This window comes from Drosophila melanogaster, chromosome 2L (assembly GCF_000001215.4).
Source record: "Drosophila melanogaster chromosome 2L".
Taxonomy (NCBI): Eukaryota; Metazoa; Arthropoda; class Insecta; order Diptera; family Drosophilidae; genus Drosophila; species Drosophila melanogaster.
Genome location: NT_033779.5, coordinates 21,360,806 through 21,378,505, shown reverse-complemented (window position 1 = coordinate 21,378,505; position 17,700 = coordinate 21,360,806). Strand labels below are relative to the sequence as shown.

At 38.4% G+C, this 17,700-nt stretch overlaps 3 protein-coding genes across 3 annotated transcripts, besides 7 other annotated features; 1 reads left to right on the top strand and 2 right to left on the bottom strand.

Moving 5' to 3' along the window:
• Positions 1-510: 510 nt before the first annotated feature.
• On the bottom strand, positions 511-7,279 carry CG8665 (uncharacterized protein). The gene is made up of 3 exons (NM_136263.2): positions 7,150-7,279; positions 2,315-4,420; positions 511-1,898 (listed from the first exon to the last, which is right to left on the bottom strand). The coding sequence occupies exons 1-3, from the start codon at positions 7,153-7,155 to the stop codon at positions 1,269-1,271; spliced, it is 2,742 nt and encodes a 913-aa protein (NP_610107.1). The 5' UTR covers positions 7,156-7,279; the 3' UTR covers positions 511-1,268.
• Positions 557-703: a mobile genetic element.
• Positions 4,664-4,702: a mobile genetic element.
• Positions 5,556-5,837: a mobile genetic element.
• Positions 6,624-6,960: a mobile genetic element.
• A 631-nt stretch (positions 7,280-7,910) lies between the features above and the next one.
• Positions 7,911-7,987: a mobile genetic element.
• Positions 7,988-8,084: 97 nt separating this feature from the next.
• Positions 8,085-8,222: a mobile genetic element.
• A 577-nt stretch (positions 8,223-8,799) lies between these two features.
• Gr39b (Gustatory receptor 39b) lies at positions 8,800-10,598 on the top strand (the record flags this gene model as incomplete). Its single annotated transcript, NM_165376.1, has 3 exons — positions 8,800-9,684; positions 10,316-10,483; positions 10,542-10,598. The coding sequence occupies 3 exons, from the start codon at positions 8,800-8,802 to the stop codon at positions 10,596-10,598; spliced, it is 1,110 nt and encodes a 369-aa protein (NP_724336.1).
• A 619-nt stretch (positions 10,599-11,217) lies between these two features.
• Positions 11,218-17,290, bottom strand: dtr (defective transmitter release). Its single transcript, NM_165375.3, has 5 exons — positions 16,995-17,290; positions 16,469-16,938; positions 16,349-16,413; positions 15,060-15,145; positions 11,218-15,004 (listed from the first exon to the last, which is right to left on the bottom strand). The coding sequence occupies exons 1-5, from the start codon at positions 17,125-17,127 to the stop codon at positions 11,307-11,309; spliced, it is 4,452 nt and encodes a 1,483-aa protein (NP_724335.2). The 5' UTR covers positions 17,128-17,290; the 3' UTR covers positions 11,218-11,306.
• Positions 15,215-15,541: a mobile genetic element.
• Positions 17,291-17,700: the final 410 nt, after the last annotated feature.

Sequence of the window (17,700 nt, the reverse complement as noted above, 5' to 3'; positions counted from 1 at the left end):
TCGATCTTAACATAGTCCCCAGATTTCCACGTTTATACGGACGGACAGATCAAGAATATACTTGTAAGGGTCGGAAAAGTTTCTTTCTACCAGTTCTTCTTAACGAATCTAGCATATGGTGTACCATATTACTATACGAGTAGCGGGTATAATTAGATAATTACATCGACGCACTGTTACTCTGTAACAACTGTAACTGTAGAAAGATCTCAGAGGCGTACGCCGTAGTCGAAGGCCACAAGCTTTTAGTTCTAGTGACGAATTTAAAAGCACGCCGAATCCAGTGGTCTTGCGCAGTAAGCGAAAGAGAACGGACTGAAGAAGAAGCTCTCGATTTTTCCGGTAATATGCGAGGTATTGATTTTTCTATTTTCCGCTTGACATGGAGAAAACTTAAAGTTCTTTTTGAATCTATGTCCGCGGTATTTTTAAATTCTATACAATTAACTTAACCAACCATCTTAATAAGGGTAAACCAAAGACATAAGAATAACAAAAAATTTAAAAATTGGGCGTGGCAAAAAATTTATTTTGCAAATCGATAAATGTTTACACTACTAATAAAATGATGAAAAAATATCTAACAATTTTTCAAATATGTGGGCGTGGCAGTTTTGGGTGGTTTTAGGGCGTTAGGGTGGACGCGGCAAAAAGTTTTTTGTCAAATCTATAAAAAAAAATTCAAGACTAATAAAAATGTGAAGAAATATACGAATTAACAAGACTATTAAAAATATGAAAAAATATCAAAACAAATTTCAAAAGTTCCTAATATCTCAACGTTCATGCGGACAGACAGACGATTAGACGGACACGGTCAGATCGACTCGACTATTGATCCTTATGAAGAATATATATACTTTATATGGTCGGAAACGCTTTCTTAAAAAACAAAACATACATTTGTGGGCGTGGCAGGGTTGTTCGGTTTGTGAGCGTTAACGTGACCAAACCTTTTTTGGCATATTTTATTGTTTATCTTTCCCATTTCTAAAGATTTCCTACAAGAATTTCAAATTTGCTTCCCACTATCTAAATTTGTAAATTTTCCGCTAAACTAGGTTTATTTAGAAAAACTTCAATCCATTTTTATTTTTCAGCTGTTTAACATTATATGTTGTTCCAAGGCGTGAAACAAAGATTTAATACAGTAAGACAAACCGAAAAGAATTAATGTTGAAAATTCCCGTCTCTTAACGGTGTTCCACTCATTTTGGACTTACAATAGCAGTTGGAGTGCTCATAGTGCTCACGCGGACTGCCGCCTTCTAATATTCAACTGTGACACACTTGGTCTTAAGATACTCGTTAAGCGCCTCCTGACCCAAGTCCTTGCCATAACCGCTCTGCTTAAAGCCCCCAAATGGAGCAGCCACATCAGTCTTATTATATACATTGACGAACACAGTGCCGGCCTCGATGCGATCCGCAAAGTTAAGCGCTTTGCCAATATCCTTTGTAAAAACGCCACTGGCCAGGCCATACTCTGTGCGATTAGCTCGCTGCATCAATGAATCTATGTCGCTGCCATTGAACTTGGATATTATCATGATCGGTCCAAAGGACTCCTCTTGGGCAATAAACATATCGTCCGTAACGTTCGTAAACACTGTGGGAGTGAAAAAATATCCCTTGAGGTTTGGGACTCGACATCCTCCGTACACCAGCTTTGCGCCCTCGTCGACCCCACGTCTACAAAACTCCAGCAGTTTGTCAAAGTGCGCCTTGTGGTTCTGAGGCCCGTGGGCCGTCGAGCGGTCAAGTGGGTCCCCGATTGTCATGGTGCGCAAATCCTTAAGGACGCGTCGGATAAATTCGTCGTGTATCCGATCCTCCACGAAAAGCCGTCCAGCGGCGATGCAGTTCTCTCCTTTATTAAAAAACACCGAGGACATGCCCTAAATGAAAAAGAGGAAGTTACTGTTACTTATACATTGTATCGTTAGACTGTTTGGTACATTAAGCTAAGCAAGATACGATTAACCCATTATAAATAATTTTGACATACGGAATGTCCCGTATACGGTTTTCAATGAAAATACATAATATACATTTAATTAACTCGTAACAGGTATAAGTATTTAACTTTAAAGTAACATTTTTAATTATAATTTGTTATTTTTAACAGTACTTTCATTAACAAAGAAGCAGAAACAAAAGATAAACTCTATAGAATTAACTGTATGATATCGTACTAATACATTTTATATCTTTAGCCAACAGAGTTGACCGCATCAACAACATTGTTCCCAATCTAATTTAAAGCTAAATCATAAATGCTCTTTATTTATATTATTTATAGATCTTCACTCACGTGTTTGACGGCTTTGTCCATATCACAATCTGCAAAGATAATTAGCGGGCTCTTGCCGCCCAGCTCTAGGGAGCACTTTTTAAGGTTGGAGTCTGCGCATGACTTCATAATGTGCTTGCCAATGGGTGTGGACCCGGTAAACCCCAGTTTGCGGACCAGCTCATGGTCTGCCACTGCCTGGCCTGCATCTGAACCTTTTCCAGGCAGGACATTGATAACGCCGGGGGGGAATCCGGCTCGGACAGTTAGCTCTGCAAACTTTAGAGCGGTCAGGGGACAGGTCTGAGCAGGCTTTATGAGACAGGTATTCCCGGCGGCAATGCAGGCGGCCATTTTCCAGGAAAGCATCATCAGGGGGTAGTTCCAAGGCGTTATTAAACCGCATACACCAATTGGCTCCTTACGGGTGAAGGTCAGTACGTTGTTGGGTCTCGCAGGGTTAACAGGGATTGTGTTGCCCTGGATCTTGTCGCACCATCCGGCAAAGTAGCGCCACGCTTCGATGGACATTCCAACATGGGTTTTAAGGGCTAGCGTGTAAACCGCTCCCGAATCGACTGACTCAATTGTGGCCAGCTCCTCCTTATTTCGTTCCATCAGATCAGCCAAGTTCAGCATCAACTGGCCTCGTTGTCTGGGTGTTATTTGCCTCCAAGATCCATAAAAGGCAGAATGCGCTGCTCGCACTGCCTTGTCCACGTCGGTGGCCGAAGCGCATGCCACTTTGCAAAGCACTTCCTCATTAGTAGGGTTTACAATTTCCAAAGTGCGTTGAGCCTCGGCGTCAACAAACTCTCCGTTGATAAAAAGTTGTGTGGGCACTCGAATCTCTCTTTTGTTGGCTTTCAGCGTGAATGCCTCAAAATCGAGCTGCTGGTTACCGAAACCGGCACTTCCCTGTCGAAGGAACCTAACCAGCAGGCTAAAGAACTCTTCAAACACAGGCGCCATGAAAACTTGCTCGTTCTGCAGGGGCACGTCAAAGGCTTCTTTAACTTCCTCGACTAAGCGCACCACGTCCATTGAACCAGCTCCGGATGCAAAGAAATCAGTCGATGACTCGACATCTTCCTTAAGTATTGCCTTCCAAATTCCAGCCAGCAACGATCGCTTTACCAATTCGTCCTCGCTGAAGTCAGTGATAGACTGGTCCTCAGCTTGCTTAAACCACTCGCTGGCACTGATTACCTTTGTGCCACGCTTAATGCGGCGAATGTTGACAAAGGCACCGTCTGTTCCCTCTATAAGAAGACCACCGCTGTGTATCCAGGCGGTCTTTGTTAAGCCTCTTAGACGAAGAACCTTTCCATTCGACACGGGGCCAGCAGAGTACAAATGAGCACCAAAGAGTCGAATTTGCTCCTCTGTGCCATTCCCGTGCAGAACCGTTGCTATGGCTCCAGGAACTGAGTCCAGACCACGAACAAAGTTCCAAATTTTTTCTGCTGTAGCCTGAAGATTGATAACCTGATTTTCTGTTTTAAACATAGCCGGGTCGTAGGTTGCCCCCACTTCCGGCTGAATTATCTTGGGAGCTGTACCACTAGCCACCATGTCCACGGCGACGCCCATCGCCTTCACACCTTCGGGGTACAAAAAGCGCTTGTATATGGTGTCCAGAGTGTCCGTGGATTCCACGTTTGTTTGTCGGGTTAGCAGTAGGGGTCCTGTGTCAAGACCGTCATCTGCCCAAAAGATGCTGAAGCCGGCCACCTCGTCCCCCTCGATCAGTGTCCACGATATGGCACTCGCTCCGCGGTGACGTGGGAGGATAGAAGGGTGGTAACAAATGCTGCCCAATAGCGCCCCGTTAATCACCTCCATGGGAATGAATTGAGAACAGAAGGGCAACACATTCAGGGTAGCCCCCACGGACTTGTATTGTTCCAAGACCTCAGGTAGTGCCACGCCCTTGCGACGCCAGCATGCGAACTTAAAAACAGGTATATTGTGGATGGTAGCAGTAGTAGCCAAAATATCCTCTCGACTGCCTTTATCTGGAATAGTGAAGACTCCTACAATTTGGATATTTGAGCGATCCAACAGAAGCTCCAGAACATCAGCAGCAAAATTGCTCTGTCCTATAATTGCGATTCTCATTTTTAGCTGAAAAGCGCATTGAAATAAAAAGGAACAAATTTTAGAAGGATTTTTTTCATTTGTTTGGGTTGGCTACATCAAATATTAGTTTCCCCTTAATATAAAAATTCATAAAATAGTTAAAGCTTATTAATTTGTTTGGGTTGGTATGCTATTACGAAGAAAAATAAACATTTGTTTGTTTTATTTATTTATTACCTATTATTATTTATGAATATTTCAACAAACTTTTAAAAGTTGACTCTCGTTTATCTGATAGTCGGGTAACATGACTATAGCATTCTCTCTCATTCAGAAAGGACTTATCAAAATCAGTCTTTTTAAATGTATTGCTTGCTAACATTTCAGAGTAGAGTAGAATGCTGAGCAATGGAATATGAATATGTGCAATGTAAATAGGCTAATGAAAGACGTTATTGAGACAACAATAAAGAAGGGAAAATAATAAAAATGACATGTCTTAATCGCTCGAATACCGATGATTCCAATTGATTGATTTAGCATTCGATTTAAAGTATTACAATTTCCAGGACGGTTGGGTTTTGCGATATTGGATTGTTTACAGTAATAATAAATAATTAATTGCTTTTAAGTTGTGGGTTTCACGTTTTTTGCCGTTTTATGACAAATGGCCAAATTGTTTTTGGGAAGACAGGTAGAAGGACGCGTATATATTAAGTCTTTGATCTGACCAAGTCAAGTATGAACGCTGATTTCCGAAACTATATCGCTGCGGACGGCAGTCTACGAAGGGACGAAACGCACAAAAAATTTGCGATAGCTTTGGAAAATTTATCGCTCAAAAGTTGAACAATTTTATAAATGAAATGTTTAAAGTTTTTTCGATTCATTTCGAAAAAATTAGTTGATTAACATTTAAATATTAAAGTTTTAAAGGAAATTAATAATGACTTAATCTTCCTTTGTTTTCAAGAGCATCAAACTCAACCATCCTAACACGTTTTCTATTATATTAAGGTCTGGGGATTATGGTGGCCACTTTACATTTCCATTTTGAATCCATGTTTTTACCGAACGTGCAGTGTGGATTGGGGCATTGTCGTGCTGAAAATGCCATTCTAGATTTCCAACAACGTTTTTAAAGTAGGGAAATGCAATTTTTAATAATCTATTATAATCTTTCGCGTTAATTTTTGGTGTTATAAACTGCAATTCACAGGGAACATTATAGGATATAGCGACCCATAGTATGACACCTCCAACCCGACTGTGTAAGCGGTCCAAAATGAGCTCCTCTTTACGCAAGTCATGATAGTAATGACTGTAGCCGTCTGGTCCCTCCGCATTAAATTTATTTTCGTCGGGAAATACGACATAATGCCACTCCTTAGACCAAATCATATGAGCTCGGGCAAAACTCAGGTGTGCTTTTTTTTCAAAATTTATTAAGAGGTATTTTTTTATTCAGTTTTTCGTGTTTTAAATATTTAGCTTTCTAAAGCACCCATTGAATCAATCGTGGGAATTGGAGGGTATTCGACGTATAAACCTGCGATCTTCCGTGTTAAAGATAAGGTTATTGCCACCTTTATAGTTTTTTTCCACAAGTTTTCTTGTTTTTAAAAAAATGTCCTATAGTTTTCGATCTCTGCCGTTTTTTCTGCAAGTTCACGATGAGACAGCCCGCATTTATAGAAAAATATGATTTTGAATTTTTCCAGCGAGGATAACAATTCCCATTTTTTCGCTAAATTAAAGCAACCTAATCTAATGATTCAAAATACTTGCTCAATTTTTCGCCGAAAGTAAAACAAATCAGAATTAACAAGATAAAGGTTCTTCTCAGGACCTTTTTTATCCTCAAAGAGAAAGGAATATCAGTGAACAAAAAACAAGAACATTGATAGATTTTCGTGCAATGGCAAAATACAGAACATAAGAAGAAACGGAGCCATGCAGGGGGCGCTAATCTGATGACGCGCAGTGTAAGTTTGCACGAAGAAAGTCTGATAACGAGTAATACACCAATCGAAAGAGATTTTGAAAAGAAGTTGAAAAAATTATATGTAAGTGCAAAAATTTAAAAACATATTGTGGGACTGGGGTAAAAACACAGACAAAACTATTTAAGAGTTCTTGTCGTAAATACGCGTTGAATTACACCTTATTGAAAAATCGCCAAGCGTCTAAATCTTTTAAAAGCGATGGGACTTGGAAATCGAAATTTTTGTCAGTTTTTTGTCTTTTATAGATTCGTTGTAAAGTATATAACAGGTAGAAGGAATCGTTTCCGTCCATATGAGGTATATATTCTTGATCAGGATCAATATCCGAGTCGATCTGTCCTCATCCTTCTTATATTTTTTTATTTTTTTATTGGTCGTTTGAATTTTGATCGATTTGCAACAGAAATTAGCTTTAGCTAAGCTCACTCTTACGCCCAAAAATTCCTAATTTTTTCATTATACTCTCCAATATCTATCGATATGCCAGAAAAATTATAAAATTTTCCGATCTTGCTTCCACTAGCTGAGTAACGGGTATATTATAGTCGGAGAACTCGACTATAGCATTCTCTGTTGTTGTTGTATGAAAAGCACTGGGTATGATTTTGTCGGCATTTTTTATTTGGCGACTACACAGGAGACTAATTGTACTGTAGGTAATAACGCGATGCCTCTACATACACACATGTGCATATCAATTATGTATCAAATTTCGTGGTCCGAAAGTTTATTCTTAAAGCGACTTATTTAAATCAGATGTATACTAACAGCCATTACTGGTGAATACTCTTCAGCACTTTAGAAAAAACAATATTAATCAGGTAGCTTTCAATATTGTACTCTACACTCCGTTTTCACTTGGGTATTTTCTCAGAGCCTGCAAACTATCAACTGACTTCGTGTTTACAATTCGGGCCGTATTTATACCTTGACAGCACTTGAGCACTTCATTATCGTTATCAACTATTAAAAACAAAAACCCCTAAAGTGGAAGCTCAATTCGACAAGCCGAAGCTGTTATACCCTTGCAATAACAACGGACGGACAGCTATATCGACTCAGCTGTTTATACAAATCAAGAATATATACTCTCTACAAGGGTATACAAAAACGTATGCAGCCTATTGACAATAGCTCACAAATTAAATTATAGAAACGAGCTGATAATACAGCGGGCGATAACTTCGGAAAGCGAATATGATGAGCGTACTAATAAATGTATACCTGTTACTCGTTGAGAATGGAGTATGGTGGATTCGTTAAAAAGTATGTAACAGGTACAATGGACCGTTTTCGCCGCTTTAAGGTATATATTTAACTCATCCGCATACAATTTTTAGTGAATCCTAACGTAAACCGTACAAAATCGCCAACAACACTAAAGTCTCTCTGGCGGCCACGTCGTGCTCAAGGTATTCGTAGGTGATTAAATTGTTATACCCGTTACTCGTAGAGTAAAAGGGTATACTAGATTCGTTGAAAAGTATGTAACAGGCTGAAGGAAGCGTTTCCGACTATACTAAGTTCCAGCCACATCCGTCTATCCGTATGAACGTCAAGATCTCAGGAACTATTTAAGCTAGAAGGTTGAGATTCAGCGTACAGATCTAGAAACAAAGACGCAGCGCAAAGTTTGCTGACCCATGTTGCCACTCCCACAAACCGCACAAAACTGCCAAGCCCACACTTTTTATAAATGTGTTAACGCCCTAAAACCGCCAAAACTGCAACGCCCAAATTTTTGAAAAAATTTTCGATTTTATATGGAAAAAATAATGAAATTTCGCGTTCGCATTCACACTAGCTGAGTATCTGATAGTCGGGGAACTATAGCATTATCTGATTTTTTTTTTTTTTTGGGTCATCAATATTTAAATAATAATTCGTTTTTAGAAAATTGGCGATAATAGTTAAAAGTTTGTTCCAAGTTTTTTGGAAAGTGCCATCACATCACTGCATGCTGAAATTTCAGTTTACTAAGGAAATTTATGCTTACATAGATCTATAACGTACCTTCGCACTTCTATTATCTCCATAATGGGTATCTGACAGTCGCGGCCCTCGGACCGCTTTCTCCCGTTTACGACCAGAAGGCTGGACAAAATTTTTATTGGAATTAATATTGTTCCAGTGTACAACGAAGGTATATCAATTCCATTACAAATTCAACAACACATTTATTAAATTACTCTTTCTCCTGAAAAGATTGTTTGCATTGGCATATATATATATGAGGCAGGTAATCCAAAAAGGTGGATTCCTAGGTGGTTAGCAATAACGGAACAATATTGACTGAGAAGGCAAGTTATCCGATCAATTAGAAAATTAGTAGCTCATAACGCCAAGTGGTAGAATTTAAATATTCAGGCAATATCATTTACTTACAGCATAGAGCCAGTATATTTTCAACCGTACGGCATGCTCTATTCCTTTCATCCGTACCTCAAATACTTTGCCCTTTTGGGGCTTGTGCCTTGGTCAGAGAGTTGTGCCCAATCTAAGTTCGTACAGAAAGTGTACTCAGCGATCCTAATAATTTTAAATGCAGTTCATTTCGGGATTTCAATTTATTTTCCTCAGAGTGCAGAACTATTTCTTTCTCTTATGGTTAACGTGATTGTTTTCGTAGCTAGGATTGTGTGTGTTACTGTGATTATACTTCAGGTGATGGTTCACTACGATGACTACTTCAGGTTCTGCAGAGAGATGAAGTACTTGGGACTTCGATTGCAGTGCGAACTTAAAATACATGTAGGGCGGTTAAAGTGGCAGTCGTATGCTAAAATTCTAGCACTCGGTATTGGATTTTTGGTGACGGTATTGCCATCCATCTATGTTGCTCTAAGCGGTAGCCTTCTCTACTTTTGGTCCTCCCTCCTGTCAATCCTTATTATAAGGATGCAATTCGTATTGGTTCTTTTGAACGTAGAATTGCTGGGTCACCACGTGAGTCTGTTAGGCATACGACTTCAAAACGTACTAGAGTGTCATCTGATGGGCGCCAACTGCACATTGGACGGCAATGCCAATCGGCTTTGCTCCCTAGAGTTTCTGTTAGCACTTAAGCAGAGCCATATGCAACTGCATTATCTGTTTACCCACTTCAACGATCTTTTCGGCTGGTCCATACTTGGCACCTACGTGGTTCTGTTTTCAGATAGTACCGTCAATATTTACTGGACCCAGCAGGTTCTGGTAGAGGTTTATGAATACAAATACCTTTACGCAACATTTTCCGTTTTTGTACCCTCATTCTTCAACATCTTAGTGTTTTGCCGTTGTGGAGAGTTTTGCCAACGACAGGTTATAAAAAAACAAGAAAGGAAGCTAGCTTCGGCAAGCCGAAGCTTATATACCCTTGCAACAATTTAATTTATGAAAAAAAAGAAACAATTTATGATCAAAAACAAAATCAAATATTCCCAAGGTAGCTTTATGATATTGTCGTCCGATTTTGATCAAATTCAAATCAAAAATATCTTTTGTCTAAAAACTATCAAACCATCAAATTAAGGAAGGATTTTATTTTCCATTAATTAGCTGAACTATTTTCGACTCTTCCTCTAGGTATATTCTATTGTATATTCGTTCCTGAGATGTTTATCAAAATTATATATTTTCGAATACTGGTGTATATCGAATTATAATTTTGTTTCTAATATTTTCCAAGAGGAAAATCGTCTACTTCTGATTTATACCTGCAGTTAAACTGATAGAATCGAACGGATGTGTCGAAACGGTCGAACGGTTGAAAATAATCTGACTGAAATCAATGTACCATATGCAAGGGTATACAACTGAACTTTTTTTAATATCAAAATATAAAATCCATTCACATACACACATGCATATTGTAAATTGCGTAATCATAAAAATGTGATGTTATAAACAGCTGCCTTCCATGTTGAAATAAAGTTATTTCCACCCCATTCAGAGTGTCTTGATTGGAAGTTATTTAAGGAACTTGTCCTGCCATCCCTCGATTGGAAGAGAAACTTCGTATAAAGATCTGCTGATGGAGTTTATTTTGCAAGTGGAACAAAATGTATTGGCTATCAATGCTGAGGGCTTTATGAGCACTGATAATTCGCTTCTAATGTCGGTTTGTATGATTTCGTTTCCAAACTAAGCGCTATTTAAATATATTTTTACATTTTCAGATTTTGGCTGCGAAAGTTACCTATTTAATCGTGCTTATGCAATTTAGTTCAGTCTAGTAATTGCTTAACCCTTTTCTCTAATTTAAAAAGGACTACGAAAATATATGAAACAAAATGTATCACTTCATAAAATTATCACACTGTATTTTATTCCTAAACGGGATTTAGTTCCTCGCCGCCATATATATTTTATTGTTGATCTAGTATGACCATCGACAAAGTGCAGGGGGTCCAAAAAAGAATCCTGATAGGAAAAAATATCAAAACCTATAGACTGAATAAGTTTCGATCCTAAAATTTTGGGGCTGATCATAAATAAAAATTTTATTTTTCGCTTGGTAATACTGCTAATCACAGAAAACTGTTATCAATGTCAGCCAAGTGATAACCCAAACGATTGACCTGCGTTAGAAACCACCAAGCAGTCAACAAAACAAACCGGTTTCTGTGATACACCATTAAACCGCGATCCGGTTTCAAGTAGTTCAATTCGTGCCAGTTTCGTTGGGCACGGGGGAAAGAAGTTATAGCCGAAGTCCATCTAATCTTTTTATAAGTACTTTCAACTTTTTTTTTACAATTTTTAAGATTACTGCTACTTGAGCGGTACGAGCTGGATTTTAAATTTAAGTTTCTATACGTTATCATAGTGGGGCAATTAAAATACTTTTTTTTTGCGCTTTTGAATTATCATCCATTTAATTATTATAAATAAAAAACAATTGGAAAATGATTACATTTTAACAAATTAATAGGGATCGATTTTTACTTAAAAGACGACACCTGAGCATTGACACTGAGCTCTTCGACCACAACGTCTCCTTCGTCGCTCAAAATCTGAAGATTGCACTGAATTTGTTCCGTTTTTACACCTTCTGAATTAATGAGATCCGTTGACGAAGTTTTAAAAGAAGAGAAATCTGTGATTTTATTTCCAATTTCGTTTGGCAAAGTTTCGGAAGTTTTATTTTGCGATGCGCTCATAACACTACTTAATCCCATATTATGTGTTGGCGTTTCTTTAATTTTTTCAAATCCTTTGAGGCTTGCGAATTGATCGCTGTCATCAAGCTTAGATGGACATGAGTTTCCATCGCAAGTGTGTGTATTGTTATATTCTTCCAAAACTACTAATTTTGTATCTTTTTTTAAATTGGTTTCCTCAACTGTGATATCTGTAATATTATCATCTTGACTATCTTCACATTCATCGCTTTCCCCGAACTGTTCCTTATTTAGATTCGCAATCGTCTCCGGATCAAGAAATTCGTGTAGTCGTTCCGCTATTTTTGCCCACTTGGCCTTAGCGCCTTCAGACAGCTCCGAAGTAGAGGTTTTAGTAGGCAGTATATTATTTGTTGAAAATGGATGATTGCTTGTTGAAATATGCATTATGTTTGGATTATAGCGGCGGAGATTACGCCGAGTAGCTTCTTCAAGTTCATGAACCATTTTTGAGTCTGCTTCAAATTCATCAGAGTAGAACGATTTGAGAACTGCCTCGGAAAGTGTAGGCGGCTCTACAACAACTACTTCTTCGCCAGATTCGTAGTCAGTTGAAACATCGGACTGTATATCGTCGTCTATACTTTTGTGTGATGTTTTAAAGGAGGTCGTGACACTTGGATCCCCATTTTTTTCCATTATATCTGAGCTCTCTTTATCGTTTGTGTTCTTGGTATTTATAGGTTTGTTGTTTCTAGTGGGCTCATTTTCTGAATGTACAAGGACAGATTCTGGAATTTTAGTATTTTGCTCGAAAAGCTTAGACCCACCTATGGATAGCTTAATGGGACCTAACTCACTGGAGGTTTCATGCGATATTAGCTGAAGCTGATGCTCCCGTTCCTCGTACTCTTTCATGCGAAGAACCATTTTTTTAAGAAGGTCATCCTCCTCTTCTTCTTTGGAATTTTGTGACTTCGGCTTGTCTACATCTGAGGCAACCCTGGAACACATTGTCTGCAACATCTCGGCTTCCTCACTATTCAGCTGGGTGTTTAATGATCCGGATTTCATGTAAGCTTGAAGTTCATTATAACTTCGCATGCAGTTGATGGCCGGTTCTGAGTCTTCGGAAGCGTTAACTTTCTGAAGATCCAGCTTCTGAAAAAATTCCGCGTCTAGGTTGCCAAAGGTTGTCATTGCTTCCAACGAATAAAATTCATCTTCAGCACTGTCATTTTTTTTACCTTCTATAATATCGTCCTGATTTTGATTCAACAAATTGCTCATTAGATGTTCTTTCGAGTCCTGAGTTTTTGTACCATGTCTATGAACCTCATTGCCAGGTGTATAATTATCCTCAGTTGGGTTGTCGTCTTCGGACTCTGTGTCACTTATTAAGGGGGGTGGTGGTGGCAGTTCTTCCAGATCCCCGGAATCTTTCTTGACAATCATCAACCGATTTTCGACTAACTCCAAGGTATCATCATATTTATCGCGTTGATTAAAACAACGCGTAGCAGATGCTGCCACGCGGCGTTTGCGCTTTTCAATTTCTTTGGCTACCTGGGAGTTTAAGCTTTCTGCCGTATCCTTGTATAGGTCCGAAAGATTTTTAGTCTTTAGTAACTCTTGAGCGGCACGGATTTTCTCCACACCCGATGTGGGGTTACGACCCAACATTACGGGCAGCTTCGGATCTGCCATGGAAGAGACAAAGTCAGAAAAAGTGTCCAAACATTCTCGAAGGCTTTTTCCTCGGGCCGGATCCTCTAGTGCAGGGGGAACCAACTTTTCCAATTTCGGTTCAAATGAGTAACTGAACTCCTCGTCAGATTCGATAAGACCGAATTCGAAACTTTTGGGTTTCTCATGACACAGTACCTCGTCGAACGTAAGACCAACTATAATATCGTCTAGCAAGGATGTACAAATACTAACAGCGTCACTCTCATTAGTAGAAGTGTTTTCTTCGTACTTCACCTTCGTGTTTATATCATACACGTTGTTGATCTCGCCTTCAAGGTCATGCAACAGCTTACCTAAAGCTTCCTCTTCCTCGGCCATTTTCTGATCCATACGAACGCAAATTTCATTCGCCTTCTCGAAACTTGTACTATTTGTTATAGATTTCTTGAAGGTGTCTTCTTGAGCTGGAGATTCTTTGTTTTCGGGTAGAGTCAATTGAAGCAAGCACTCTTCTTGAGGCCAAACGGAACTAAGTGCATCACACCCAGTGCCAAAGATGCGCTTGGGTATATTTTCTGTTGCATCATCTAATATTTTGGCAAATAACTGGTCTTGCTTGTCATCTTGGTCAGATTCGTTTGAGAGTGCAATATTTCTATCACTTAGTGATTCCTCTTGCGCTTTGGTTTCTTCTGTTAACATAATTTTCATACGACGGTCTTTGAATTGCTGCTTGAGAAGTGGAGAGTATGGGTCCTGCTGTGCTATCAGATCCTCTTCATCTGTTTCACTGTCTGTACGAGCAGTCTCATCTATTGAAATTCCGATCAAATTCTGAGTGGACTGCCTAAGTTCTGCCAGATCCTCTTCCATTTGGCGACCCATTTCATCTAAGTCATGAGCGCACTTTTCATTTTCAATGATACTGTCTTTTTCCAACAGTGTTTTCTCCTTGGTTTTGGGTAAAAGGTTGATCATGATATCTTCTTCATAAAAGCTTGGCATTTTGTTTTGCTCGGAAAAAAAATTGTCGTGCACATGGTGTGGACATGTGGTTTCATTTAGATTTAAATCGAGTGTTTCGTTGAGCTTATCGTCTTCAGCTGCAAAAATGTCGTACATTTCGTTAAAAGGCTTGCTTTCACTTTCTTTGATGGTTAGTTCTTCATCAAATTCCTTACATTCAGCATCATTTCTTAGGGCAGTACAAGTTTGATCAAAATCTTGTTTCAGCTTTGAGCTGAAACCGAATTCAGAGTTTATATCTTCGTTTGATTTAATTAAATTCTGGCATGGGACCATATCATCCACATTTTTTATTTCTGCGTCTTCGTCAAAATCGTTTTCCTTTACCACTGGTCCCATGGAAGTACAATTCATCGCACTTTTATCATTCATACAGCTTGGTTCGTTTATAAGCTTTATTTTCGTAACGGGTTTGTCTTCTATAATAATCTGCGATGCCTTGCCAACACCCTCCTCAAATATGTTAATATCGTTATTGGCACTCTTTACGTTGCTCACTTCAGTTTCATAAAGGACTGTTGGGCGCCCCTCGAGTGTTCTACGATTACTCAATTTCTCTGCTATAAGATCGTCCTGAGAGCTTGTGCCATCATTGTCTTCCAGAGAACTAGATGAGTTGGTACCGTCCTCTGAGATAGGCTGTTCACCCGACACCTCCTCCCATAAATCATCGACACAACCGTTCTCAAGCGCAACTTTCTTACGGGCAGTTTCGGCACATGTATCGTCTTCCGAATCGCTAGACCTCAGCAAAGGATCCTGCTGATCAGGTGGACGGTGACTATTGCGCATACGTATGGTACCTTCGTAAAATGACGGATTAGATAACAGTTTTCACATTCATGTTATTCTACTTACAGTTAATGCTTTCGCGTGTTTTCCTGCGCTCAGCTCGGTTCCAACGATTATTTTCTTTGCGCTCTCCTTCATAGCCATCACGCTTCCTGCGTAAGCATTTTAGTTAAATATATTGGTAATGCTTTTATACCCGTTACTCGTCAAATAATATGGTATACTAGATTCGTTGTAGGTAACAGGCAGAAGGAAGCGTTTGCGATCAGGATCAATAGCCGAGGCGTTCTGGCCATGTCCGTCTGTCCGTATAAGTGTCCCTAAAACCGCCCAAAACTGCCACGCCCACATTTTTGAAAAATTTTTTGATCTATCTATCTATACACTTCGGCCGAACCCCTCCTTACATCTACAAAACGCACTATTCAAATTTAATTAAAGTTTTTTGTAATTTTATGAAATATATGATAAAATTTCACGTTGCATTTCACACTAGCTGAATAGCGGGTATCTGATAATCGGGGAACTCGACTATAGAATTCTCTCTTGTCTTTTAATTGAAGTCGGTTATGAAACTTATGCTCTGTAATCACTATGAAGACGGTTGAAAATTTTACTGTATTTCCGACCTGGTTATTATTTGTAACAGTAAGTTACAGAAAGTCAAACAAACAAGAAATTGTTATGTTTTATTATTTACAACTCTCTATTAAAATTTGTTGATCAGATACCAGTTACTCAGGTAAAATAAGTGAAAGGGATATGGAAAATCATCATATCATCGGTTTCATACTTCAATACATTTGACGGCTTCCCGTTTTCTACGCAATCGAATGGGCATGGGCATGGCAACGTTATGAAAAAAATTAGAATTAGAAAAGTGCTAAATCTAACTTTACTTGCATATTTTTCGGTTTACTTGAAAACAAATAATAAAAATAAAATTATTAAATTAAATTTTTGCACGCCCACTCTATCACCAACAAACTACACCCGTGTTACGTGTTACTAATTTCTATACACCAGTACACCAAAAACATTTTGGCCCACCGTATCGCACACAAGCCGCACAAAACTGTCATGCCCACGCTTTCTCCTCCTTTTTTGATTTTGTTTCATTTATCTATTTAAAGTTTATGACAATTCGAAAACTCTTACTTCTACCTGTCACATACTTTTTAAAGTATATAGTATACCCTTTGCTTTCCGAGAAACGAGGAACAATATCTTAATAAAATACAAAATTTATAAACATGGTATCTAATTTGACCAACATTAAACACTCGGCTAAAAATATAGTTTTGAAGAATCATTCGCATTTTTGTATACTTTTTGTTGTGCTATAATAATCTTACCAAGCCTCAGCACATGCTCGATCGCGAGGAAACACAGGACGACTATCCAAATAAGTAAGTTCCTTCTGTTCGGGTTCCAGAGTTATAATATTATGATCATGGAACAAAAAAGATACTTACACAGGCTAGTATCAATGTCTTCCGATACTGGGGGAGTCGGGAAACAACCGGGTTTCCTTGTAGAACCAAGACCTTTAGATTAAGCATCTGCTCAAATATTTTAACAATCAAAATATCGTCTATTCTGTTGTTTGATAAATCTAGCACCGATAGTGTTTTACATTGAATCAAGTCTGAAAGGCTCTCACTGTCCTTAAGATAGTTTGATGAAATGGTAAGAGTATTTAAAACTGGCAAGACATTGGTCCCAATGTTTTGTATTTTCCGAATATGATTTGAGCTCAAATTTAAAGTATCTAGCTCACGACATGGGTCTAAATTTTCAATTTTCGTTATAAGGTTGTTTTGGAGAAAGAGACACTTCAGTTTGCTAAGTTTCTCTAAGCCCTGAATTTCGGAAATGGCATTGCATTCTAACCACAAACACTTAAGCTCTGTATACTCTTCCAAGCTTTCTATGCACTGAAAACCTGAAATAAATTCTTTCTTTAATTATTTTCTTTGTAAGAAAGATCTGACCACTTACCCTGATAGTGCAGATATAGTACATCATTTAATCGTGGTGTCTGATACAGCTTGTCTTTCTTGCATAGTTCTTTTAGGCCCTTGGGTGTCATGCGATTAAGACCAGTTATTTCTTTACGATTGGAATTAGACATTTTGTTTTTTCTTTATACGCGTTCTCAAGTTTAATATTTAAAATATATTATTTCTTGCTTGAGTAAAATAATGATGTTTGAACAGTTCCAGAATAGCACACTTATTGTTTTTGTCTTTATTGAACAAACACACTGTGTATAAGCACAGATAATAGATTATTGTAACCAGTGGTAACGAATACATTTGTATGTGACAACAACAAACAGTATTGATAAAAAAAAAGAACAAACCTGAATACAGTACCTTAAACAGTTTAGGTACAGTAATTTATTAAGGTGAACATGGAATCGAGATTTCTTTTTAATGGCTATTTACCTTGTTTTTGGAATATCGGAGCGCTAGACTAGCAGCGCTGCCAACTGTCCGACATTATAAAAGCAACAAAAATTTGATTAAAAGTGCCATTCTTTAAACACATTAGTCTCATACATTTTTACATCATCGGTTGATGCTTCGAAGAAGAAATAAAAGCAATTCTCAGATGGCAAAAAAATTTGTTTACACCTTGAAAAATTAATAGAGGATACGACGTTCATCTTTTATAGGTGAAGGTTGTGCTCTTCAAAAAACTG